Here is a 27,351-nt window from a genome sequence, read left to right on the forward strand (position 1 = left end):
TTTTTTCCCTGGTATCCTTGCTTAAAAGGACTTAACTCAAAATATCTTTACCTCTTGGTAAATAATAGTTAATGACATTAAATGGGTAAGGAGAAAATTATAAGTCCATTTTTGCGTGACGTGCTTGGACCGTCATAGGTCGTTAAGGGGTTAAATGTTTCTGATCATCTAATTTTAACATGACAAAGACAACATGAGTAAACACAAAATGCAGCTTTTAAATGACCATTTCATTTATTGAGGGTAACGAGTTAATAAAAACCCATATCACCCTTGTGAAAAAGTAATTATCCCCCTAAACCTAACTACAATGAAATGTTTGTGATAACTGGCAATGATAATTTTTGCTATGGTGGAATTTGGACCCACTGGAGGGATTTTTGAGCATGAACTGCCTTTTAAGGTCATGTCACTGCATCTCATTCCAATTCACGTCAGTCATTTGACTAGACCACTCCAAAACCTTTATTTTGTTTGAGCCATTCAGAGATGGACTTTCTTGTGTGCTTGGGCTCATTATCCTGCTGCATAACCCAACTGCACTTGAGCTTTAGGGCACAAACTGCTGGCTGGACATTCTCCTTTAGGATTTTTCTGGTAGAGAGCAAAATTCATGTTTCCATCAATTAGGGCAGGTTGCCCAGATACTGAAACAGCAAAGCACCCCAGACCATCACACTATCACCATATTGTTTGACGGTTAGTATGATGTTTTTATTGTGGAACGTGTTGTTAACTTTATGCCAGATGTAATGGGAAACAAGTTTTCCAAAAAAATCCACTTTTGACTCATCAGGCCACAGAATACTATCCCAAAGGTCTTGGGGGTTGCTGAGATTTTATAAAATGTGAAAAAAGTTTTTGTGTTCCTTTCGGTCAACAGTGGGTTTTGCCATGTAAGTCTCCCATGGATGTCATTTTTGCACATTCTCTTTCTTATTGTGAAATCATGAACAGTGACCTCAACTGAGGCACGTGAAGCATTCAGTTCTTTACATTCTAGTGTTTCTTCTTTTATGACCTCCTGGATGAGTCATCAATGCGCTTTAGGTAGGTAGGGCACTCTTCGGAAGGTTCACCCTGTTCCAAGTTTTCTCTATTTGTATATAATTGTCCCAGAGCCTTAGAAATGGCTTTGTAACCCTTTCATACTTATAGATGTCACTGACTTTGTTTTTCATCTGTTCTTTAGATCGCGACCTGATGTGCTGTTTTTGAAGCCTTTTAGCCTACTTCACTTTGCGAGACAGGTTCTATTTAATTGATGTTAGAGTCAACTGAGCTGGCAGTAATAATGCCTGAGTGTGCCCAGTGATTTATTTAATTGGTTGATTTAGTAACTAAGGGAGCAATTACTTTTTCACATAGGGCCAGGTAGTGTCGGATAGCTTTTTTTCATGGTATACATGAAAGCATCATTTGCAAAAACTGTATTTTGTGTTATCTCTGTGGCTTAGCTTCCAAATTAGCTTAATGATCTGAAACATTTAAGTGTGACAAATATGCAAAAAATAGATGAAATCGGTAAGGGGCAAATATGTTTTTCACAGCATTGCATCTGCAAAAATTCCAAATTTACCACCACAGTTACAACAATCAGGCTCATGTTCTGCTGATTGTTGTCTAGTTTTTTGGGGGGGATTGCTGGCAGCTTTTTTAAATAGGTTCTGACCAGTTTGGACACTGCAGTAGAGGAGATTTGGCATTACAAAGGCCAAGTACAAATGCAGCTGGTTGTCTGTATCTCATTAATCCAGAAGAGTACATTGAAAGGGGGCAGTTACAATGGCAAGAACAATCTATATTAATTGGTGAGCCTCAGGTGCATAATGTTCCTTCCCCCATGAATACAAACACTAACATGCAAACCATAGATTAACCACAAATTCTTAATTTCTCTCCAAGGGGCCACTAACCCTAGATTCACCGATATAACCATAAACTTAACTCACACGCTAACACCATAAGATCACTCAAACACATGCTAATACCATAATATACAGTCTAAAACCATATGCCGGCTATAACAACACTTATTCTAACACCATACCCTTACACTAACACACACTCTAACACCATACACTTATATTAAAATACACTTCGACAGCATGCACTAACACACACTTGTTCACTCTAACAACTCTGCTCTTCTCCTCTTATTCACCCCTCCCCTCTTCCCTCCTCATTTGCCTATACCAAATCATTATTTTCCCCTCTACCCCTCTCTCTCTCCCATCTACAGTCCCAGTCCTGCTCCCTACCACTTATGCGTAGAGCCATTATTAGACTTGTGCATTCATATTTGGGGGGAACCTGAAAACGAACACGAAGGGTGCGTTTTCGTTGTTCAGCCCGAATACCGAACGTACGAGGATGAAGTATACGAGGATGAAGACACAACACGAAGAATCTTCGTGTTCGTCTTCATTTACTAATCCCTGGTCCCTTCCCCATCTGGCCTACCTTATATACGCAGCATCGTAGGGAGCAGACATCCATAGGTTCGCCGTCAGGAGTTAAAGGGCCGTACAAACTACTCTATTGGTCACTTGCAGGGGCCTCCTCTGGCATTAGCCAATTGGTTGATGCCAGAGGAGGCCCCTGCAGGTGACCAATAGAGCCAATAGACACAAACGGCCCTTTAACTTCTGATGGCTCAACTTGGCCATGGTCTCCCCGCTCCAAGAGTTAAAGGTCTGTACAAGCGACTCTATTGGTCGTTCTAAAAAAAAACACATTTTTTTTACGGTGTATCTCTAAACTAAGGGAACCTAATAATTGTGCTGGATATATAAAAAAATAGATTAACAAAATAAATTCAATAATTATAGGTACTTGAAGACTTTCCTTACATACTGCCGCATAAACAGTTTTTATTGTTATTCATTTATACTGGGAACTTGGCAATCAAAACATAGAGGGCATTATTTAATATGTTATACATCTTCCTACAGTATTAGTCTTAATTTGGTTACGACTAAGTATGGATCCAAATATTGTATTAAAACATCTATTCAGAAAAATATTGATGAATTGGTAGACATTAACAGTAGTAGGTATTTTAGCAGCTTTAATTGTTTGCAGTTATGTAGTCCACAACCATATATTAACGACAGACTAATAATTACTTTGGGGGTAGTTTTGCATTTACATTTTATAGCCAAGATACATAATATAACAAAGCACATACATGACACTGTTCCCAACAGACCAATAAGAATTATATTGAAATCTACTGGAGTCCAAGCAAATCATTATCTCTATAGCTCTCCCCAGACTAATAACACTGACATCTGCTGAGTATTAACACAGAAACAAACCGAGTGACCTTCACCAGTATATATAGTAAAACTGAAATGTACTGGATAATCTGAACCCAATATTAGCAGCCTGTAATAAGTGAATGCCACTATGGTTAATATGTAACGTATAACACATACTGCATATACCGTATATACCGTAACATGGAGAGAAGCTTACTGAGCAGACATTTGATGGGGCCAGTGTAGAGGAGGGTGGAGATGGGTTTGCTGGAGGGGCTAGGTGAGATCCAGAGGTACACATTGGTACTAAAGTTAATGGCAGGCGGGGGGTCCTTTACAAATAGTTTTAGGGTACTAGGTCAGAAACTTAAGAAAAGGACCACCAGAGCGATATTCTCTGGAATACCAGAGACCACGCAATTCATCAGGGAGACAGCGGGAGCTCAATGTGTGGCTGAGAAGGTGGTATGAGAAAGAGGGATTTGGGTTTTTGGAGCACTGAGCAGTCTCTACAGAAGGGATGGACTGCACCTAAATGATGAGGGAGGTGCAGTGTTAGGGGAGAGGAGGGATAGAGGTGTTTTTAAATTGGGTTCTGGGGGAAGGCAAAGATATAAATAGAGAAGTTGTAAAACTAGATTGAAAGGGTGGCCTATCTTTGGGACTATAAGGTGAGGTCAGTGGTTGGGTTAGCATAGAAAATAAGGAGGTACATAAAACTAAACCTGTGATCACAAAGTGTTTGTCAATGGAAGACCCAAACATGGGAATAATCTAAAATGTCTTTTGGCAAATGCAAGACACTTGGAAAAAAAATAGGTAAGATGGAGATATTGGTGAGAAACAGTATTATTTTATCTGTCTCATAGAAACGTGGGGTGATGATACACATGAATGGTCAATAAACTTACTATACAAGTTAACTCACTTTTTTAGAAAGGACAGAGTAACTAGAAAAGGGGGAGGGGTTTGTCTATATGTGAATCCTAAATTAGTAGAGGACCCAACTAGAATGAATGCCTGTCTGGATCTGGTAATTACTAACAACGAGGAGCTTATCTCAAACATCCAAGTATGAGAACATTTGGGAAATAGTGACCATAACATGGTTTCATTTAAGATAAATTGGAAATAGCAAATTGGTAACTACTCCAACAAGACACTTAATTTTAGAAGAGCCAACTGTGACAGGCTAAGGATATCTTTGAACACATACACTGGGATGTGTACACATTATAAAATTACACACATCAATGTACAGTCGTGGCTAAAAGTTGGAGAATGACACAAATATTAATTTTCACAAAGTCTGCTGCCTCAGTTTAGATGATGGAGATCTGCATATACTTCAGAATGTTATGAAGAGTGATCAGATGAATTGCAATCAATTGCAAAGTCCCTCTTTGCCATGAAAATAAACTAAATCCAAAAAACATTTCCACTGCATTTCAGCCCTGCCCCAAAAGGACCAGCTGACATCATGTCAGTGATTCTCTCATTAACACAGGTGAGAGTGTTGATGTGGACAAGGCTGGAGATCACTCTGTTATGCTGATTGAGTTAGAATAACAATTGACATCATTGTTCTTCCTCTGTTAACCATGGTTACCTGCAAGGAAACATGTGCTGTGATCATGGCTTTGCATAAAAAGGGCTTCACGGGCCCTTTTATGGGATCATCAAGAACTTCACAGAGAGAGGTTCAATTGTTGTGAAGAATGAGTCAGGGTGCCCAAGAAAGTCCAGCAAGCACCATCATCATCTCCTAAAGTTGATTCAGCTGAGGGATCAGGGCGCCACCAGTGTAGAGCTTGCTCAGGAATGGCAGCAGGCAGGTGTGAGTGCATCTGCGCGCACAGTGAGGCAAAGACTTTTGGTGGATAGCCTGGTGTCAAGAAGGACAGCAAAGAAGCCTCTTCTCTCCAGGAAAAACATCAGGGACAGACTGATTTCTACAAAAGGTACAGGGATTGGACTGCTGAGGGCTGGGGTAAAGTCATTTTGTCTGATGAATCGCCTTTCCGATTCTTTGGGGCATCCTAAAAAAAAGCTTATCCAGAAAAGACAAGGTGAGCGCTACTGGTCACAGCTACCATCAGTCCTGTGTCATGCCAACAGAAAAAACATCCTGGGACCATTCATGTTCACCCCATGTGCTTCTAAGCCAAGGTAGTGGGATAATTCACAATTTTGCCTAAGAACACAGCCATGAATAAAGAATGGTACCAACACATCATTTGGTGATGAACAATGCCTTTTTCTGCATGGAGCACAAGTGATAACTAAGTGGCTCAGGGAACAAAACATTGACATTTTGGGTCCATGGTCAGGAAACTCCCCAGACTTTAATCCCATTGAGAACTTGTGGTTCAATCCTCAAGAGGCAGGTAGGCAAACAAAAACCCACAAATTCTGACTCCAAGCATTGATTACGCAAGAAGGGGCTGCAATCAGTCAGGATGTGGCCCAGAAGTTCATTGACAGCATGCCAGGATGGCAGAGGTCCTGAAAAAGAGAGCTCAACAATGCAAATCTTGACTCTTTGCATACACTTAATGTAATTGTCAATAAAAGTCTTGACACTTACGGAATGCTTGCAGTATACCATAGTATCATCTGATACAAAAATATCTAAGAACACTGAAGCAGCAAAGTTTGTGAAGTCATTCTCAAAACTTTTGGCCACTACTGTATACTTTTGGGGAACAAATGCAAATGATGCAAAATAAATCCAATGCGGCTTACCAGTAATGTAAGACAGAAAATAAAAACCAAGAAAATGTAATTCAAACATTATAAAAGTGAAGGATCAGCAGCATCATTTATAGAGTACAAAGATGCCAACAAAGCCTTCAAAAAAGGCAATTAAAATGGCTAAATTGGAAAATGGGAAACTGATTGCTAAAGAGAGTAAAACTAATTGCAATTTTTTAAAGCTAAAAACAGAAAATGTTAGTTCTTTGCTATCTGAAATGGGAAAATGTTGGTTCTTTGCTATCTGAGATGGTATACACCCAATGGTACTTAGGGAGCTAAGCCTAGTTCTGGCCAGACCACTATTTTTGATCGTTAGGGATTCTTTCATGTCAGGCACAGATTGGTATAAGGCAGATGTGGTGCCCATATTTAAAATGTAATCAAACTCTCAGCCGGGGACTAAAGGCTTGTGTGCTTGACATCCATAGAAGGGAAATTACCTATTGGCTCGATTATAGGCCGCACCCTAAAAGTTAGATGCTTTTCAGAAGAAATTTTTTTTAGTAAAAAAAACCCATAGAATAGATATGCTGCCACTCTGCCCACCCCACATATGCTGCCACCCTGCCCCCTTGAGATATGCTGCCACTCTGCCCACCCCAGATATGCTGCCACCCTGCCCTCCCCCGAGATATGCTGCCACCCTGCCCTCCCCCGAGATATGCTGCCACCCTGCCCTTCCCCGAGACATGCTTCCACTCTGTCGCCCCCCAAAGATATGCTGCCACTCTGCCCCCAAGATGTGCCCCCTCCACCCATAGAGTTACCAAAGCAGACTCCCGGTATCTGGCGGGGCCGGCAGGGGACCTCCGCCGTGGGAAGTGCCGGCAAGGGAGATTGTTAAAGAGCATCGGAGAGTAGGATGCAGGTCCTCTGCAGGGCTGCGGGGGGTTCTGTATCCTAACCCTGCTGCCTGCCTGTCCCGGGCGTCGGGAGCTACGAATTGCGCATTCCTGCGCTAAACTCTGAATATAGGCCGCACCCCCACTTTAAGTCTTAAAGTGGGGGGGGTGCGCCCTATATTCGGTCAAATACGGTATTTAAAGGGTTGCTAAAGGCATACATTCAAGAATACATATTGAATATAATAAAAAAAATAATATAATTAGCACAAATCAGCAACTGTTTTGTGAAAGACAGGTATTGTCAAACCAACCTAATAGCATTCTATGAAGAAGTCTGTAAAAATATAGATCTGGGAGTGGCAGTAGATGTGATCTATTAAGACTTTGTTAAGGCATTTGATATAGTTCCACACAAAAGGTTACTTTACAAATTATCATAAATAGGCTTGGGGGAAATGTATGTACTTGGGTTGGAAATTGGCTAAAAGATAGATCACCACTCATGGACAGCTGTTTCGTCCTTAATGGGACTCACCAGGATGAGGTTGGATACTGGTTTATCGCATGAGTGGTAATCTGGCTTTTGCACCTCTGTCCCGAGTTCTGTGTAAAGGCTGTCTAGTACAACGGACATTTGCTCCGAGGGGTCCATGTATAAAGTGGATATAAAAGGTGATCATTGTTAACCTAATTTGCTCACCCCTACCAGAATCCCATGCAGTGGCAGCAACACTACAAGGTTTCTGTGGGAACTGTCATTCTCTGGGTTTGTCTGGTGGTTGCAGATTGTATAATAATGCGTCTGCCCCACCCCCAGATAACTTGCTTAAATATAAGAAATTTTAGTATACATAAAACACGTATTTAACAACAAAGCAGAAATAGGTAGGCCATCATCCCAATATCCTTTACATTTTGTCAAGCCACACTTAATGCTTACACTAAAAAGTATATCTACAGCATAAGATTATTTTGAAATCTACAAACAAAATTACATAGAATTATTCTGTATACTGAGCAACAAAATCTAAAACTTTAGAAAACCGACACATGCACTTCAATAAAAGACAATTTAAGAATACAAAATACATATATATATATATCCTGATTGTGTTTGTAATAAAGCAAAAAATGCAAGCAATTCTAAATAATGCATTTATTATTTAACATCAATGCTAGCAATAGGCCAATTACTGAGGTTATGAAGGAGATATAACTATGCCTAGTGGCTGTATAGTTGGTAAAGGATGGGGGTATTGCTAGTGGCAGCGTATAGGGAGAAGTACTTGTAATATTATCACTGGACTTGCACATGTCACTCATAATTATATTACAAGAAAACTGTCTGGTTGACATCTCGTTCTTTGCTCACAGGGAATATTCTGTGTGTGACACCACAGTTGAAAACTGTAAATGGGAAATGTTGGGATTCTTGTGCATGTATAATGCATTGCAAGTTGAAAGTAGGTCATCCTGTTTTTCCTATCCATGGTATAACACAATAAGAATGACTACACTTTAAATTCAATTTAATGTGAAATGAGTAGGATGAGAATACAAAACTACCCATCTAACGGAGTAGCCAACATATAACCATCTTTGTGTCAGTCTTAAAACTGCTGATTTAGCTGCTTTGTTGAACGTACAACCTTTGTAACTAAAAGCAGCATTAGATTGTTCCAAGTACTGAAAGCCCAGTAAAATTTAAACAAATGTAAAACAAAACAAGTGTTGGCAAGTCATTGCCATAGAAATGAATTAAAAAACTTCTTCAGAGCTTCTGTGTTGTTAAAAATAATAAATCACACCTTAATGTTTCTTTCCTTTTAGCCATATTCGACAAAGACAAGATGGTGTTGATGATACCATATTTTAGTCCAGCATATAGTCACAAAAGCTTTATGGATCTCAGGGGGGTTATATTTGCATAAAAACATGCAATGTATGTTCAGAGATAACACCTTGGGTTGATTCGTCAGAATATCAACACCGCGGTGCCCTGGCATGTTAGTAAAACACAGCATTGGTGAGATTTGCATCACTGGCATTGAACTGATAACAGCTGGCCCAAGAGTTGGTTATTGGCACTATAAACTTCTCCAGAAAGAAATACCCTGGATTTACACTATACATTATCCCGCTCTGGGATGAACAAATAATTTAATTTCACCCCTTTTCTATAAACCCACTATTGACTAAAATGGTGGCCCCCTTAATTTCTGCATTATTCGTTCTGCTTAAATTCCACCTCTAAATATCTTCTGTCTCGGTTCTTGATTACTCAGTTTCGGTGATATGCTCGATAAGGTATAACCCCAATATAACAGAGAAGAACAGGGAATCCTGAAGAAGTCTCCTGGATGAAACGCTTTGATTCTTTCTGATCCTATTGGGGAGGGAGAGAGAGAGAGAGAGAGAGGTGTCCACCCGGCTGTGCTAAATCTAATCTGAAAGCACTACTCAAAGGCAGCTTCCATTACAAACACTGGACGCGGTCTGTATGCCAGGTTCATTTCTAGCGGTGTGGACTCTATTCCCCTTGGACTACTACGTGAATAGGCCTGTCTTTTGTTCTACCAGCATTTGGATTCATTCACTGCATTACTGTTCCTACTGCAACATTAAACACCATTATTTTCGGAACCTACCCCATCTGTATTATTGGAGCCACATTTGTGAATGCATTTCCATTATTTTTATTTTACTTTCACATTGGAACGTATTACACTATTATAGTATTTTGAAGATCTCTGTTGTTACTGCCTAGTAAGTATATTCATCCTCCTTTTTTTAAGTACGTATTTTTACATAACACATATCGATGTTCTATTTTAGGTCATCCTTGCTCGGAGTTTATTCCTCTTCTCTGTTATATTTCCTCGGTTTTTGTGTGCTGTGTTTGAACCCTGCTGCAGTGTGACCTTTTTCTATAGGCCACCCCTCACTTTTCGTTCATAACCCGAATATAAGCCTCGCTGAATGTGTATTCATTCAGCAATTGACACTGTGTAACAATGTATATTCTCAGGCTTGACTTCCTCAGTAACTTGATCTAGATTTTGACTAGGAGATCAGCCGTAAATCAATAATACAGCTTCCATCTTCCTCAGTTTACAAGAGTGCTATGGGAACCACCAGGGATACGCATGTTGTGTGAGAGATGTGATGATTAGGCATATGTATAATCTTACTTTGATCTGTACTTACCTTTGAAGAAAAAAGGGACTAGCACAGAGCAATAATATTTACTCCCTGAAAAAATACTGTATAAGAAAATGCCCTACAATGAACCAACAGGGTGACACTTATGGAACTGATGCAGAATAGATGTTTTAGAGTGTCAGAGGTCACATGTCCATGAGGTCACTGACAATCCTCCTTGGGGAACCAATAAGATGATACATATGGCTATAAATATCTGGCGCCAAGAGCCGGCATTTTCACTATACCCCTGCTGAAGCTGGGGTATATGAAGTTGGATGCTTTTATGATTTAACTTTATATCACACCGCTGAGGGCGCAATTTGTAAATACCTCTTAGGACCTACGCTCCCTATCCGTAGAGAGGTCGGGGTTATGATGTAGCCAAGACTAGGTTGGCGGCAGGGCCGGCCGAAGACTTAACGCCGCCTGGGGCGAAGTCGCTGGGGCGGCATTTTAAACTTCGCCGACCCCATTATCTACCCCCCCCCGGTACTTACCTTTAAACAGTCCTGCGGCGAGTCTCCCTGCTCTGCCAAGGTACCGGCTTGTAATGCTGAGCACCGGAAATTCACGTCACTTCCGGCGCTCTGCATTACAAGCCGGCACCGAGACCGAACAGGGAGACTCGCCGCAGAGGAGAGAGAGAGAGGCGCCGAGCGGGTAAGCGAAAACCACTCGGCGCCCCTCTCTCTCCTCCGCTTCAAAAAAAAAAAAAAAAAAAATCTGCTTGGGGCGGCAAAGTGCCGCCCCTTCTAAAGTGCCGCCTGGGGCCATTGCCCCAGTCGGCTCCATTGTAGGACCGGCCCTGGTTGGCGGTGAGATTAATTATATACTTTCCTGCTAGGGAGCCAGTGCTTACTAGTTTGATTAGGGTAGTGAACTCCTTTTCACTATTTAGTATTTGCTTGTATTGGGGGTGATCTGACTTCCCCACTACTGCTCAATAACAATTTTGTTTTATTTCATTCAGAATAAACTGAGATTTTAACAGTCTCTTTCTTTTTTTGTTTTTTGAAATTCTGCATCATTGCATAATGCAACATTTACAACCTCGATGATGAAAGGCCACCACTCCAAATATAGGAGTACTTATGTCATTGTATGCAATATTTTAAATAAATTAATGTACAGTACTACAATAATTATTTTTATAATTAATAATTCATTATAATTATTGCTGTATAATATGCAATAAAATATATACATACACAAACACACACATATATATATATATATATGTGTATATATATATATATATATAAAATTGTTACATGTAATTACACATAATGTCTTCATTATCAGTGCACACAGTTATTTAATGTCATTATACTGCATACCGTGCTCATTATCGATTTGCAGAGATACTCATTAAGATCATCACCAGAGAAAACTCATTTTTACAGGCTTCTGTATCATACTAATATGTCACTGCTGAAAGAATTTTGCTTATTAACTTAGACAATATAAGTCTATTTATAAAGGAAACAGAAGAGGGATTTTATGACTAACGTTCAACATTTGTTAAATAATTCCAATATGTAGACTAAATTCCACTTGTAGACATGATAATTCCAGCCACACTCCAGTTCCTTTCCTAGTTCCAACATACATTGGACAATAACGCAGAATGCTACATCAGCTAGAAGACACTTCAGAAGATTTTTTCTGTAGCAGTGCTGTTTTAAACCACACATATAAAACTGGCCTTTTTGCAAGGTCCCAAGGGATGTCCATGGAACAATCAGAACCAGATTATACTAATGATATAAGACGTTGTAAGGTACAAATGTTTATACAGACCTGGCTACTCTGTTCACCACAGGAGCAAAGTTTGTAGGGCCATAAAGCTGCACAGATTTCAAGCTCTTGTGATAAGCCTCTAAAATTCCCTCAATTCCATTACACTGTGGGTTCTCCACATTTCCATTCTAGGGCAGAAATTACAAGCAAATAACAGTTAGTGTCGCTGAAGAAAAGGGAGCTCAGATGTAAGGTTTGAATGGGAATTTGGAAGACGGAGGTAATAATAAAAAAAGGTAATATCGTATTAGTACAAGGACTGTGGAGATGGTAAGACAAAAAGAAGGATCATTCTAGGGTTAGACTTGTGAAAAAATAACTGGGATCAGTATGGAGATGTAGCTGAGGCAAAAATTAAGTTTAAGTAGACACAGGAACAGATGGACAGACAGACAGACAGAATCAGCTAAAAAGATTTACAGATAGGAAAAGAATGATAGAAAGAGAAGTGTAACATAGGGATGACAACTTGTGAGACACCTAGTGAAATTAGGGTCCTCACCAGGGGGAATTCATGGGACACTCTCCCATCTGGGGGGAGCTTTGCCCCAAATCCAAGTGCCGGGAAGCGTTTGTCACTGTCATAATCCTGTATAATCTCCCCTACAGCCTTCAGTGCAAGAGCATAGGCATTCAGTTGATATGGGTTCATATAATGAAGAGAGGTGGACTGAGAGGGGTTACCTGAGAGAAAGAAATAAAAGAAGATAGGAAGAGGGACAGAAGAGGAGGCAGCACAGAGCATGAGAGCGAGCCAACAGAGAGAAAAAAAAGAAAAGTGAGACAGAAGAAGAAAGAAGTGAAAAGTCATAGAAAAAGTTTAGCAGTATGTAGGCTGGCTTGAACAATGGAAGGACAAATGTATGAATAACAGATGAACAGCACTTGTGTAAATCACTCACCATTTGATGCTGTGAAGTCAATGGCAACGGTGAAATTAATCTGTGTTCTAAAAGGAAATAAAGAGAGCAGAGGTTAAAGCCAGACCTGCAATAGAATTGTATGAAGTAAAGTGTGTGCCAGAACCTCTAAAGAGCTGACTATTTAGATGTTTAATATGCTAGGGAAGATACACCTTCTTGGAGTACTGAATACTGTAACTGTATAAGATAAATGAAAACAGTAGTTCCTATATTTCCGACTCATTAAGGTTATAAAAAAAACATGAATCATATTATCCACAGTAGTTCACTGTAAGATCATTTTTGCTCCTTCATAGTTTGGCATTTATTAACCAGAGCCTTCAAAAAAGATTTTACACTGTCCCTACTTTTTCATAAAAGTTGCCATTGTCTATTATCTGAACCTTTTTATTCAGCAGTTGGACTCATTTATCTACTATACTCAGCGGTTCAATACACTTACCCTCCTTTGATGTAATCCAAAAAAGTGTGCTCAGACTCAACAGAAAAAGACAAAAGCGTGACCTGGAAGAGGGAAGGTAAAACATGAATAAAGTATGGGTGGTAAGGAGAGAGCCAGAGAAATCCCCAGGTGACAAAAGAGATCATGATAAAATGAATAAAGAGTAGCAGAGGAAAAAATATAGTTGCCAATATATACAATAAATCATAGAGAAACGGAAACCCAAGAGGCTTAAAGTCTAATGCATTGTAAGGGGGAATGAGATAAAAAGAAAAGATGAAACGAGAGGTATTGGAGAAGTGACACATGTAGAAGATAAGTCTTTACCGTGCCTGAATTTACATATTTTTTCTTCTTCATTTTCTTTCTTGGATTAATCACCTAAAAGAGGAAGATGATGATCATACAAACAACAGGCATTAGATGTAGAAACCCATTAAAACAAAAACTCCGGGAAGTACTGGGAATGACGAGCAACAGCCCTGGCACTTTACAAGGACATAAATACAAGTAATTGTCATATCCAGTCAGCTGCTGCATACTGTAGCACCCAAACTGGCACTGGAGAGAGTATGGAGCGATGTCTCATGGTTTAATCCCTAGTAGATCCCTGCGCGGGACGGCTTTTTTAATCCCGCTCCCGCTGTATTTAATCCCGCTCCCGCAATGTGGGTGTTCCGCTCCCGCCCGCTCCCGCCACATTTGTGGCCAATCCCGCCCACTCCCGCCACATTTGTGGCCAATTACGCCCGCCTCCTTACCTGATTTCCCACGCAGTCCCGCAAGGCTGCCCTCGAGTTGTTCCCTCACAGCGTCTCTTCTCTTGCTCCGCCCAGGAACAAGGCGGAGTCACAGGAAGTGACGTGACATCACGTGACTCCGTTTTGTTCCTGGGCGGAGCAAGATAGGAGACACTGTAAGGGTCAGTGCCTGACCGCCCGCTCCCGCCCGCAGCCCCAGCAAGACTGCTCGCGCCCGCAAGTTTTTTGGTGGGACCCGCGGGACCCGCCTCCCAATGCAGTCCTCAAATCCCTAGTAACTACACTGGTTTAAGGTTAACATGCAATAAAGTGTCCAAAAAAAACATATAGCTAGAGGCATTAGTAGCAGGAAGAGGTAAATTGTTCTGCCACTTCTCTGGTCACCTAGATTATTGTGTACACCACTGGAGACCCTATCTCCAGAAAAATGTGGTTTGCAGGACAGAAAATTCTGTGGAACGACTAAGATCTCATTATGTATAACTTGGAGGAAAGAAGAGAGTGGGCAGATGTGATAGAAAATGTTAAATACTTAAAGGGGTATATCAAAATATCAAAGTTCCGGAAGTAAAGAGGTGGTAGAGAAATGGACCAGCCTCTCAGCAGAGAGGTTAATACATATGAGAGAATTTAAACATCCATGTTGACATCCGTCAAATTCTATGTTTCTAATTCAAATAAATAATCTATTTCAGTTGCCTGGAACTGCTACAAGAGTAAACTGTATGTATGTATAGAATTCACTATGGGTTGTCCAGACTTTCTCTGGGTCTTAATAGTGCTAAAAATCTAGTAAAATTTAGATTCAAGCTGAAGTCACTTGCAGCAAGGAATGCTATACATAAACACACACAACATGGATTTCTATCACAGATAGTACATCAATGAAAGCATCATTTTGACATAACAGTCATCCCTATCCCTAACAACAAAAATAATAGTGGCTTATATAGCTCCTCACACACTCACAAGGCTTAGCGGACATGCAGCCTCACCTCATACATATTAAACTGACTTTGGCCTTTGGACATTTCCCGGTAACTGGTGCTGAATTCACCGATGAAATCATGGCTGCAAAGGAGAAAAGCACAGCAGCGTAAGGAATATGACTGAAAACACATACTGCATAAAACAAAACAGAACAGTAGCTTCCGATACATTTTCAAACCAATCCATGGAGATTATCACTAAACAATGTCTGTCCAGTTCCATAGCGATATGATGTGAGGGAAATTATTTGTTATGAAATGGTTAGGTTTGAAAGTAAACCAGACCAAGTTTTTCTAAAAGAATGGGCGCATTTTTTTTCCTGTGAATTTGTAGTACTGTGATTAGTTTGTACTTGGACACATTTCTTTCCCTTTAGTTAAAAAAGGGATCATTCTAGCAATTTTTGGGGCTTTAGGAATTCGACTAAAGGAAAGCACACAGTTCATTAAGGAGACAATTGGGTTTTGAAATGACAAGGGCACGGAGATGTGGGAAAACTGGTCAGGTCCACGCTGGCTGTTTAGTTTTAGTATTCAAATCTCATACACCATCTTTTCCTCAGGCGCTGTGATAAATTGAAATTCATGCACACAGCCAGGTTCCAGCAGAATTCTCACAGTATTAGAGGAATGGTTATAAAAAGGAATTGGAAAATATGTATCTGATGAATGTATTTACAGAATTCTTTTGTTATTATGATTTTCTTTTTCTTACAGAAAAAGGCAGTAAGCTCAAACGCGTTATAGATTTTCACACAGGTTCCTGAATTTGATAACATGCAAATATTGCATTGATGTTTTTACTCCCACTGGCTGCATTGTACATCTTGGGTATTCAGTGGTTAACGTTTGTGTATGTTTTGTAACTGTAATGTTTGTGAACCCTCAGGGCTTGACCCTGAGATCAGGGTTTTTGCCCCAATGTAAGGGTCTGGGGGTCACACAGTCTGGAACTGACTCATTGCTAATCTACACTGCTGTGATCATTTAGAAGACAGCCAACTAGTGATTTTGTTACCAGTATGTTCTGATTGATATCCTTGCTTGAATGCAGGTGAGTCAATAATGTGTATCTTTAATTAATTACAAGTCAAGGTTATCAGTACCAGGTATTTGGTTAAGACACTTGGCAAGTCACTACATAAAATCTTCACAACGGCATACTCAAGGATGAATATTTCAAGGGTCTCAGGGCCAGCGTGTTTAAAAACTTCCCAGGTATAGTATTTGGGTGCTATTATGCATTTGAATAAATAAGGTATAGTTCCATACCTTCCATCTCTGTCCCAGTCATATATCTCCACCTTTATTGTCCTAACAAAACATAAATAATATACAATAAACACCAAACATTCCAAATAGCAAATGTATTTAGCTTTGGTTTGTTCTTTTTCATTTCCCTCTTCCAGTCTCTCAGAACTACGAGTTTATTTTGTAAATTACTTTGGAATTACCCGTTACCGTGGAAACAGAGGTTATCAGCAATGGTCAGAAAAGTAATCTTTCTCACTGCACCTTTTCCCCTGCACTCTTTGTCATTCCATCAGTTCCGCCACTGCAATTCTAGCTCTTCTAAAATTCTTATAATTTGATATCCCTGTATTGATCTCCTGCGTAGATCTATTATTAATCAAGTATTTCACTTCTGAGTCCACTAGCAGAACAGTTCAGTCATTACACTCTGCTCAAGAACTGAATTGCAGTCCTCATTTCTACAACCTATGCTATTCTTGTCTCTATCACACCCACACACGGCTTACCAACATCTTGCCTTGCATGCTATTTCTGTATTTGTAACTATAGTCACAACTGTCCCCAACCTTATTTTCTTTTCTTTTTTCTTGTACTGAGCCACTTAGAAGAAGGAGCTGATACTTTGTAGGCACACTAGCAAAACTGCCTTTATTATCCTTTTTTTATAACAGTTACTAGCTCTACTTCCTCAGTTGCTTCTTCATTCAAGTCAGTTTCTCTCTCTGTTCTATATATATTCTTCCTAGCTTGGCTCCGAGTCCCTGAAGAGATGTTTTGCACTGGGAGAGGAATTACGCATGTCATTATCATATACTTTGCATATATTTAAAGGGTATTACAGTCAATCTGCTTAGGCAAAAATTCCTATGTCAATACAAAAAAAAAAAGAGGTTGCATGTACAATTAGGCACGTGCACTGGTTAATACATCTGTCCTCGTTCAGAAATACTGTAAAATCATGCCCAAAATTGACTTAAAAGTCAGATTGAAAAGAATGATATAAAGAGAACAGCAGAGAAACAGAGACATACTGAGCAGAGAGAAGGATAGCGAGCTTGGGAGGAAGATCTTTTACAAGAAAAACATGGAGAACGTGTAACCAGAAAACACAGCAAAATGGTACCGGCTTGACCATTCAAAGATGAGTTTAGAGGAAGTTTCTTTCCTTAACCCCTTAATGACAACGCCCGTACAAAATGTATTGTTTCCAATGGGTTTAGGGACTGCCCATTGTCCTTAAGGGGTTAAAAAACTACTGTTATGCAATGTAGTTTAGAATATCGGGTCACTTTATGCCGTTACAATCATTACCTGTCATAGTCCCCATTGCACAGACCTCTCACTGGGATAGAAAATTGTTGCCACGCAGGACTAAGGGTATTCTTAACAACTTCTGTCTTGTGGCAGATGGTGAACCTACAAAAAAAACCCACCAGTTTCCATGCAGCTCACATGTACAAATACTTTAACTCAATTCATCTGTCCTTAATCAGGTTTTGGATTGGTCCTGTATAGAAGTGACCTGTAAATGCTATTATTTTAGATAGAAACTGCTCCTGCAAAAGGTTCTGCTTCACCTATTTTGTTGACGTGTATAGCTAGAGCTGTAGAATGTTTTGTATGATAGACTCTAGAGCTGAAAATATATGTACCAGCAAGATTATTACTGAAAATATATCACATGTTTAAGGTACATTTACACAATTAAATACACTCTTTGAAAATCATTTATACACAACAGTGTACTACACAACACAAATGCATTACACTGCGAAGACCTTATTACACTAAACCCACTATACGGACTTCCTTAGGCTAGACCTTACTATGTAAAGACATAATTATCATCATCACCTCAGTTGGTAGTGAATTCTTTGTTAATATATATATGTGTGTTTATATGTATGTATGTATGTATGTATGTATGTATATATATATATATATACAGGGGAGATAAGGCCGTGGAGATTTTTTGGATGACCCACAGATTCTGTCACTGGTTATCCCCATTACCCCTCAAGCTTTCACCTTTGGCCTGGGCCAGACTGGTTTAAATTTGAGATTATGTGACATTTGGTGAGGACAAAAGTTGCCATAGTAGCAGAAAAAATATGGGGAAAGCTTCTGAATTGCTGGAATAACACATGTGCTTAACTCTCTTGGTTTACAGATTAATGTTTTGTGTAGACAGAAAAATAAACAATATATTTTTCTAAAATTGTTTGTGTTAGTCCTGACCAATAGGCCAAAAAATAATAATAATAATAATAATAATAAACAAATATGGCACACAGAGTATTTCCAGCTCATTGCATCCTGATCATTACCACGTTTCTTGTGAAAACATATGGTTGTGTAATTTCATTGGCAACCCACCAATGCCAAATGGTCCATTTAAACAAGCACTGCCAATCTTTTCAAAATCATATAACTTACGTCCCATCCTCGTTACTTCTATAAAACACCATGAAAGGGTCCGATTTTCCAAAAAAATCTTTCTTATCCAGCTTATTTCCGCAAAACTGCATAGTTGCAACATCCTAATGAGATCAAAAAAAAGAGAATAGATACTTAAAAATACCTGTTTCACAGTAAAAATTATGCACAAAACCTCCGATAATATACATACCCTGCAGTTACCAAGCTCTTCGGCAGATATGATGATGACACCACACTTCTTACTTTGAATTCCTCTGAGAGAATGCAAAAGAGAGATGACAAGTCTAAGGAGCATTCGTACAAAAACTCACATATTCATGAATTGTTTTAACATCCCTAGTTACTGACTTTTGTGGAGATCAAACTGTAATTTATATTTAACTCATAAATAAACTAAAACCTACATGGGGAGCTGGCAACATTCAGTCTTTATTCTACTCTTTAATTCCCCGGTACTTATAAGTTAAGAAAACTATTAATAAAATTATAGCATAAACTCTGAGTCTTTACCATATTTCACTTCCTTAGTAAAAAAACACAAAACACACAGAAGAGGCCACATTTCTTTGGGTGGGCAGGTAAATGTTCATTACCATTGAGTGACTGGCATCTCCTATTACCCAGAGGAGTCAACTTTGTTATATGTATATGTATATGTATAAAATGGTCTCCAAGGCTGTAAGTTTATTTTATCACGCAACAACTTCACCATTACGCATCAAGGCATTACCCTAAAACCAATCTCTCTCTGATCCCTGAGGACTGTTGTTGGATCTCTTGTTGTACTCTGTAATGCCACTAGGTTTAGGACTTTGCATATGCTTGGTTCCCTTGTTTTCCATGCCATTTATGAGCACTCTCAGCCTTCATCTATATATTTGCCCCAAACATTATTTCACTGTAATGTCCTCCATTGCATTTCTCCTTAGCCAATATACGGTAATCTCCCTTTTTGTATTCTTTGTCATCTTTACTTTTACTCCCTAACTTCCTCTGTCCATTAGCACCTTTTTCTCTCCCTCCCTCATTTCAGGTTTCCACCCCCCTTTTCAATTATTTTTAACACACCAAGTGGTATATTCTAAGGCGGCAGGTGTGAGGGCAGAAGCCCTTCTATCAAGCCGGGGTCGGTTCGCCTTATTGGGTAGTCAGGCTCCCCATTGTCCCTGCTGCTCACTAGGCTGTTTAAAAGAGAGTTCTCTGATCAGTCCAACTGGCCCATTTACATTATGGAGGACTTTTCTACAGCATGCTGTCCCCTGGCTTCATTAGTACTCTTAGTTACTTAGGGTGTATTCCCTTAAGTCCCACTGATTTATCACAGCTTTATGTTTTTGCACTATTTCTTTTTTTTCCCTTCACTCTTCTCTGTAGAAAAGAGACAGAAACATTCATTGAGGCAGTTAGCTAGACCTTCATCCTCTCTTCTATTTCTTCCATCTTTTCTCATCAATCTATCATTGTTTATTTTTTCCCCTGCACTCTATTTAAACATTTCCAGGTTTTCAAATACTAAACCTAATGTTTCATTTTAAAAAAATAAGCCTTTCTAAAATCTAAAACCTCCATTTTAGCGTGCTGCAATTCGCTCTGTATAATAAACCACACTGATTGATTATCATTTCTCTACAGCGACATTTAAAATCACCTCTACAGTCTTCCACCCTGTACAAATGCTCTACTCTTGGACCTTATTTAATCAAAATTCACATATTTGTATGTTTCCATTATGTTTATCCTCTCATTTTACTTTTCTAGTATATGCATTAAGATTTTTAAGTCCATCCTGAAATGTACAATTCTAGTGGCCATACTTTGAATTTGTTTTACATTATTTATGTCCTGGACACAGTATGCCGTCTCACCAGTGATCTATAAAATAGATTGGTTTCAAATTAGTACATTCAGTATCCCAGCATCCTTCTTGCTTTTCCCAGCAAGCGTCACTAGAGTGTATGCTTACCTTGAAATCTTTTGAAATAATTATAAGTCCCTTTCTTCTGTTGTAGTTGTCAGGAATGTACCATTCTCCCATCTCCCCGTGCAATCAACAGTTAATCCATCTAATCTCCTGTTCCAATCATTACTATGAACCACTGCATGTTTTTACTCTTCTTTTCTGTTCCCCTACTCCTTAAACACATTTCATCTCCTTTCCCTTTGACAACCCCTCCACAGTCCACATCTCTCCCTCCCTCTTGCCATCACAGTACCTTAGCACACATGCCATTCTCTCTTTTCTTCCCACCACTAACCACTCTCAGGTGAAGGCATCCCATCCCCACAAATCAGAATCCCATTTATACGTCTGTATCCTACTCCTTTTGTGCTCAGGCAACATTGAATCTAACCCTGGACCCACCATCCCAACCCGCTTCCAACACCACACCTTCTATACTAACAAAAAGTACTGCAACCCTTCTTAAACAAGTCCACTGTCACCACAGCACCCCTTTCTCTTGTGCCCTCTGGAACGCAGGCTCTGTGTGCAGCAAACTCGCTAATGTCCACAACCTTTTAATTTCTAGCCACGTCAGTCTTCTTGCACTCAGTGAAACATGGTTAACATTCTCCAACTCTACTGCTGCTTCCTCTTAGGGTGGTCTACACTACACCTAGACACTGCATTACACCTAGACTTGAGACAGACAGGGAGAGAAACATAGAAAGTAACGGCAGATAAGAACGATTAGGCCCATCCAGTCTGCCCAACCTCTGAGTACTTTCCTTAGTACTTGGCCTTATGCCTATCCCATGCTTGATTAAATGTCTTTACTGCACTAACATCTGTCTCTTCTGCTGGAAGGCTATTCCGTGTGTCCACTACCCTTTCCGTAAAGTAATATTTACTGATGTTACCTTTAAACCTTTGCCCCTCTAGCTATGACTATGTCCTCTTGTTGTGGTAGTATTTAGTCTTTTTAAATAAACTCTCTCCAGGGTGCTGTCATTCTCATCTCCCCCGCTGCACCTTTCAATGTCTGCCCCCAATTCCCTCCCTTTGCTTCTTGTCATTCGAAGTACACTCGGTCTGTCTCTTCTTCCAGATCCTGCATGGATCTCTCACTTTCTTTCCACTGCCATTCCTCCATTAATCCTAGAGGATTTCAATATACCCATTCTCACCTGCTGCTTCCAAGCTACTTTCTACTCTCCTCCTCTCTCTCGCTCTCACAGTGGACTCCCAAATGCACCATGATGAAAATCAACCTAACGTTCTCCCACTTGTTCAGCATCTAATTTCTCCAACTCATCTAACCTTGACATGCCTCCCACACCCACTTAAAATTCTACAGCTTATAGACACACTCTGGCTACATCTTTCAAGTATCTCCACCTCCTCCTGTCCTGATGCTGTTACAGTTCAGTATACCTATACTCTACCCTCAGTTCTAGATATGGTTGCTCCTGTAACTGATCCTGTAATTTCCAAACAGACTCATCTCCTCCAAAGGTGTCCAGCACCTCCCTCCAACTTCTCTGCCCAAGAGCTCACCTTTAAAAACAAAATTGACACCATCAGGGATAACATCCTCCCTATGATATTAATCATATGGTACCTTGACTTCCTCCTCGCTACAAGTCTCCCTCACCTGCTTCAGTCCAGTTACCCCTACTAACATTTCTGAAGTCCTCTTATCCTCTCACCTCACCACTTGTCCCCTCGACCCTGCACCTTCACATCTCCTATAATGCCTTCCTAGTGTCCTTACCTCAACCCTAACCAATATATTTCTAATGTGTCTTTTTCCTCTGGTGTATTCCTACCCTCATTCAAACATGCCATCATCTCTCCCATCCTAAAGAAACCTTCCCTTGACCCATCATCTCCATCAAACTACCCTTCAGTTTCCCTTCTCCCCTAACATACAATCAATTACTTATCTTCGAATGCTATGTTTGACCTTCTACAATCTGGTTTCTGTCCACAGCATTCGACTTAGACTGCACTCTAAAATTACTAATGATCTCATTGCAGCTAAAAGAAAAGGCCACTTCTCACTACTTGTTCTCTTGGACCTCTCAGCAGCCTTTAACAAAGTTGACCACCCATTCCTCCTACAAACCCTCCATGATCATGGCATCCTACCTTTCTGATCACACTTTCAGTGTGTCATTCACTTGAACTTGCTCCTCCCCTCTACTGCTATATGTTGGTGTTCCTCAAGGCTTAGTTCTGGGGCCTCTACTATTCTCCATCTAAACCTTAACCTCAGACAACTGGTATTTTCCTTTGGCTCCCAGTACCAGTGGCGGAACTACCGGGGTCGCAGGGGTCGCGACTGCGACCGGGCCCTGGAGTTCTGCAAGTAAAGGGGGGCCCAAGGGGTGCCGAGCGGTTGCTGAAAACGACCGCTCGGCAACTCTTGGGCACCCCTGACTGACAGAAATCCAGGATGCCTCTGCTCGCTGCCGCTGCCGCCGCCTGCCTCAGCGCTTCCCAGAGTGCAGTGTTGGGAGCGTGAGGCGTTTGTCTCGGGTGCCGGCGCTTCACACTAAGCGCCGGCATATGACGTCATATGCCGGCGCTCAGCAGTGAAGCGCCGGCACCCGAGACAAATGCCTCACGCTCCCAACACAGGAGTTGACGGTAAGTGACCTACAAAGGGGGGAGGGGGGGTTGGGAGGGAGTGGGTAGATCGTGAGAAGGGGGGGTAGGGAGGGAGTGGTAGATCGTGAGAAGGGGGGGTAGGGAGGGAGTGGGTAGATCGTGAGAAGGGGGGGTAGGGAGGGAGTGGGTAGATCGTGAGGGGGGGTAGGGAGGGAGTGGGTAGATCATGAGAAGGGGGGGTAGGGAGGGAGTGGGTAGATCGTGAGAAGGGGGGGTAGGGTTGGAGTGGGTAGATCGTGAGAAGGGGGTAGGGAGGGAGTGGGTAGATTGTGAGAAGGGGGGTAGGGAGGGAGAGGGGAGAGTGTGAGAAGGGGGTAGGGAGGGAGAGGGTAGATTGTGAGAAGGGGGGTTAGGGAGGGAGAGGGGAGATCGTGAGAAAGGGGGGTAGGGAGGGAGAGGAGAGATCGTGAGAAAGGGATAGATGGGTTGGTTCCCTTAACAGATTCTCGCACCGGGGCCCTGAGGTTTCTAGTTATGCCCCTGCCCAGTACCATCTATATAGAGATGACACCCTAATTTACATTTCCTCTCCTGGCCTTTCATCATCTCTTCTAACTCCTCAACTGTCCTTTCTTTCAGGAATTGCATCATGGATGGTGTCCCATTACCTAAAGCTCGAAATCTCCAAGATTGAGTTTATGGTAATCCACAATTTCCGATATATATCTTTCACTCCACTATCCTTCATCCGTCACATTCATCTCCTGCTGCCTTCACCAGAAAAACATCTCCTGAATTCGGCCATCCATCACACAGGAAACAACCAAAATATTAATCTTCTCCCTTGTGATATCCGGTCTCGATTATTGCAACTCCCTACTTACCAGTCTCTCTCCCCCACCATTCCTCATCTACCGCTCCACTATGTCAAGTGCTCCATTGGCTCCCCATACCCTCCAGAATTAAATTCAGACTTTTAACCGTGACCTACAAAGCCCTTAACAAATCTGGACCCTCCTATATCGCTACCCAACTATCCAAATACATCCCTAACCACTCTCTTCACCCCTCTAATGACTTGCGTCTCTCCGTCATTACCCCTTTTCCCTCCCAAATTCAGGATTTACTGAAAACTGAAAAAGATTTTTTTCGAGAAGCATGCAACCTTTCCATCTAACACTCCCAGCCATCATCCTTATCATGCCATCTTTATGACCAACAACATCTACAGATCTACATTTAATGTGCAAGTTCCTAGGCATTCTTAAAGAAGTGGGTCTTGAGGGATTTTTTTAAAGGACCAAAGGCAGGGAGAATAACAGATAGGCCTGGGGAAGGGCATTCCTGGGGAAGGGCATTCTTGGGGAAGGGCATTCCAGAGGATGGGGCAGCCCTTGAGAAATCTTGTAAGCATGCATGAGAACTAGAAATCAGAGCACAAGACAGATAGAGGTCATCAGATGGGCATAGAGAGAAGGTAGGACTGTAGATGGAGATGAGTGAGGAGTTAAAAAAAAAATGAAAATCCATTGGGCCACCCACATTACACTACACATAGAAAGGGCCCACCCTCAACATAAAACCCAACTCATTTCACCCTGGCCCAAATACGGTTGTGCCCATAAAATGGGTGTCCAGTTTGCCAACCACAAGATTGTAAGCATTTTGAATAAGTAGTAATTTACGATTTTGAAGGGTTAAAATCTATTGGGCTACCCACATTATCATGTGAAGGGTCCTCTACATAAAACCCAGCTGATTGCAGCCTGGCCCAAATTAGCTTTTCCCCAATAAATGGTACGTCATGCAGGCTGAATCAAGATTCCAACAGGCCCTACACAAGACCCAAAGTAAAGGACAACGTCCTCGGACCTTTATACTTAATTAGCAAAATAGCAATTTTTTTTAAGAAAACTTACAATAGTAAAACAAACAAATAAACATACAGCATTTTGCACTGCAAAAGAGAGGTCACAGGCAACTCAGGATGTGGAATTAGCAAGTATGAAGGCGGCAGCAGAGGTTTTCTGTGCGCATCCCACAGTCAGTGAATGTTTGCTGGATCCGCACAGACAACCTCTGCTGTTGCCGGCACTTCTGCTGGGGCTTCTATGGTAGAGCACCGGAAGGTCATGTGATGCCGGCGCTCAGTCACAGAAACCCCGGCGGAATTACTGGCCAGCAGAAGCGGAGGTCTGCATTGCACAGGCTGTCCCACTACACACCAGGGAGTCTGATGCACTGGTATCAGGGAGTCAGGGGGGTTAAGAGTGGCATGGGGCGGGTTAAGAGTGGCATGGGGCGGGTTAAGAATGGCATGGGCGGGGGTTAATGGTGTTCTGGAGGCAGAGTGGCATATATGGGGTTAAAAGGCATATCAGGGAGGCAGGGTGGCATATAGGGGGTATAAGGCATATCTGGGGGAGTGGCAAATAATGGGTTAAAATGCATGTCAGGAAGGCAGAGTGGCATATAGGGGGGTATAAGACATATCAGAATTTTTCTTTTTTCCTTAATTAATATTCAAATTTAGGGGGGTCCTCTTATTATCAGGGTCGTCTTATAATTGAGCAAATACGGTACGTTTGAGCTAGCAAACCAAAGAAATACATTTTTACACCAAGTGATATTTCCCCACGTTCAGAGTTGATATCTACCTAAATAAAATGATTGAAAACAATATTTTTTATAAGAAAGCACAGTTATGTCTTACCCATTAGACATTGCTGGTACAGGCTTCCATGTTCTGGAATTGAGGACATTGTGTCCGATTCTATAGAGAAAAGAGGAATTTTTTTATACCAGTACTTCATCCTTCTTCATATAAAATGTATCACAGCTTTATTGTTGTCAGTTAATACTGAATCTTACATTACAGATCATTTCTTGTTAAGGTTGCGTGGTTATATGTTGCTGTAGTCTCATTATTAAAATAATCTAGAGTTATTGAAGGTAATGGCTTACATTAATGGTTTCTCTAAACGACTTCCGGGAGAACCAACAATCTCCCCCAATGTGCAGAAGCATTGACCAAGGAAATCCTGCTGAGGGATGATGCAGGCAAAGAGGAACAATGTAGAAAGAGAGTCATGGAAGAATAACAGAAACAATAAGAGAAAACAACATGTTTGTACATGGAAAATTCTGCTGTCAGACTGCACTAAAAAATAAAAGGGGACTCACATGTTTAGAAAGGTCAGGGCTCTTTGAGTCAACATCATATCTGGAAGAAGGACAGAAGTACAACAGTTTAAATAGGGAAATGTAACTTCATAATATAATTTTGCCCTCAGTTACTAAGGGAAATATATATATATATATATATATATATATATATATATATATATATATGGCCCTTTGGTACTTGAAGCCTCTGGACCCTGTACGCTGGTTTCGCTGGAGTGCTTAGAAGTTAATGCCATGCCTGTTTCATTAATCTGAGCTTAACACGGCTCCTATATAGACCCTTTAAGTAAAATTCAGATAAAGATTTCTAATTTATATCTGTTTTACATACAACTTTTTTGTTGTCTCTGTTTGTAGTGAATTAATCATTAGTTTCCCCTCAAATGAACAACTGAACAATAGCAACCTCTAACCCTAGCTGAACTATAATAATTCATTATTCACTGGACGTGCCTACTGAAAGACATGGGGTGGCACACTTGCATTTCAAGTATTTTCTACTTATTATATAGGAGCAAACTATATTTTATTGTCCATCAGAATGGTATTTAATCCCAGCAAGAGGTATATATATATATATATACCTGTATATATGTGTATATATATATATATATATGTGTATATGTATATATATATATATATGTGTATATATATATATATATAGATAGATAGATAGATAGATAGATAGATAGATAGATAGATAGATAGATATAACAGAATAATAATAATAAATTGAACTAAAACTTTTAATAAAGATTAAAAGGGATCTGTATATCTGTATTTGAATTTTTTTTAGCACAGACCTTTAAAAATCGAAAGGATTGGATTGTTTCTACTCAGAATTATACAAATGTTACTTAGTTGCAAGAAGTAGCAACAGTCAAAGGTCTGTAATTTGAAACTTTAATGTAGTCATTGAGCGCTTTTCAATATACT

The 27,351-nt window shown here is 40.5% G+C and overlaps 1 protein-coding gene across 1 annotated transcript in view; it reads right to left on the reverse strand.

Moving 5' to 3' along the window:
• LOC128475320 (copine-5-like) overlaps window positions 1-27,351 on the reverse strand; it is an 84,072-nt gene that overhangs the window by 22,731 nt on the left and 33,990 nt on the right. The window contains exons 5-17 of the mRNA XM_053457809.1: window positions 26,413-26,452; window positions 26,194-26,273; window positions 25,943-26,002; window positions 18,868-18,931; window positions 18,675-18,778; window positions 17,550-17,654; window positions 16,257-16,298; window positions 14,991-15,066; window positions 13,562-13,615; window positions 13,235-13,296; window positions 12,772-12,818; window positions 12,372-12,553; window positions 11,870-11,997 (exon numbers count right to left, since the gene is read on the reverse strand). Of these exons, the coding sequence (XP_053313784.1) occupies window positions 11,870-11,997; window positions 12,372-12,553; window positions 12,772-12,818; window positions 13,235-13,296; window positions 13,562-13,615; window positions 14,991-15,066; window positions 16,257-16,298; window positions 17,550-17,654; window positions 18,675-18,778; window positions 18,868-18,931; window positions 25,943-26,002; window positions 26,194-26,273; window positions 26,413-26,452 (1,044 nt within the window). The remainder of the gene's footprint in view (window positions 1-11,869; window positions 11,998-12,371; window positions 12,554-12,771; window positions 12,819-13,234; window positions 13,297-13,561; window positions 13,616-14,990; window positions 15,067-16,256; window positions 16,299-17,549; window positions 17,655-18,674; window positions 18,779-18,867; window positions 18,932-25,942; window positions 26,003-26,193; window positions 26,274-26,412; window positions 26,453-27,351) is intronic.

This window comes from Spea bombifrons, chromosome 2 (genome assembly GCF_027358695.1).
Source record: "Spea bombifrons isolate aSpeBom1 chromosome 2, aSpeBom1.2.pri, whole genome shotgun sequence".
Taxonomy (NCBI): Eukaryota; Metazoa; Chordata; class Amphibia; order Anura; family Pelobatidae; genus Spea; species Spea bombifrons.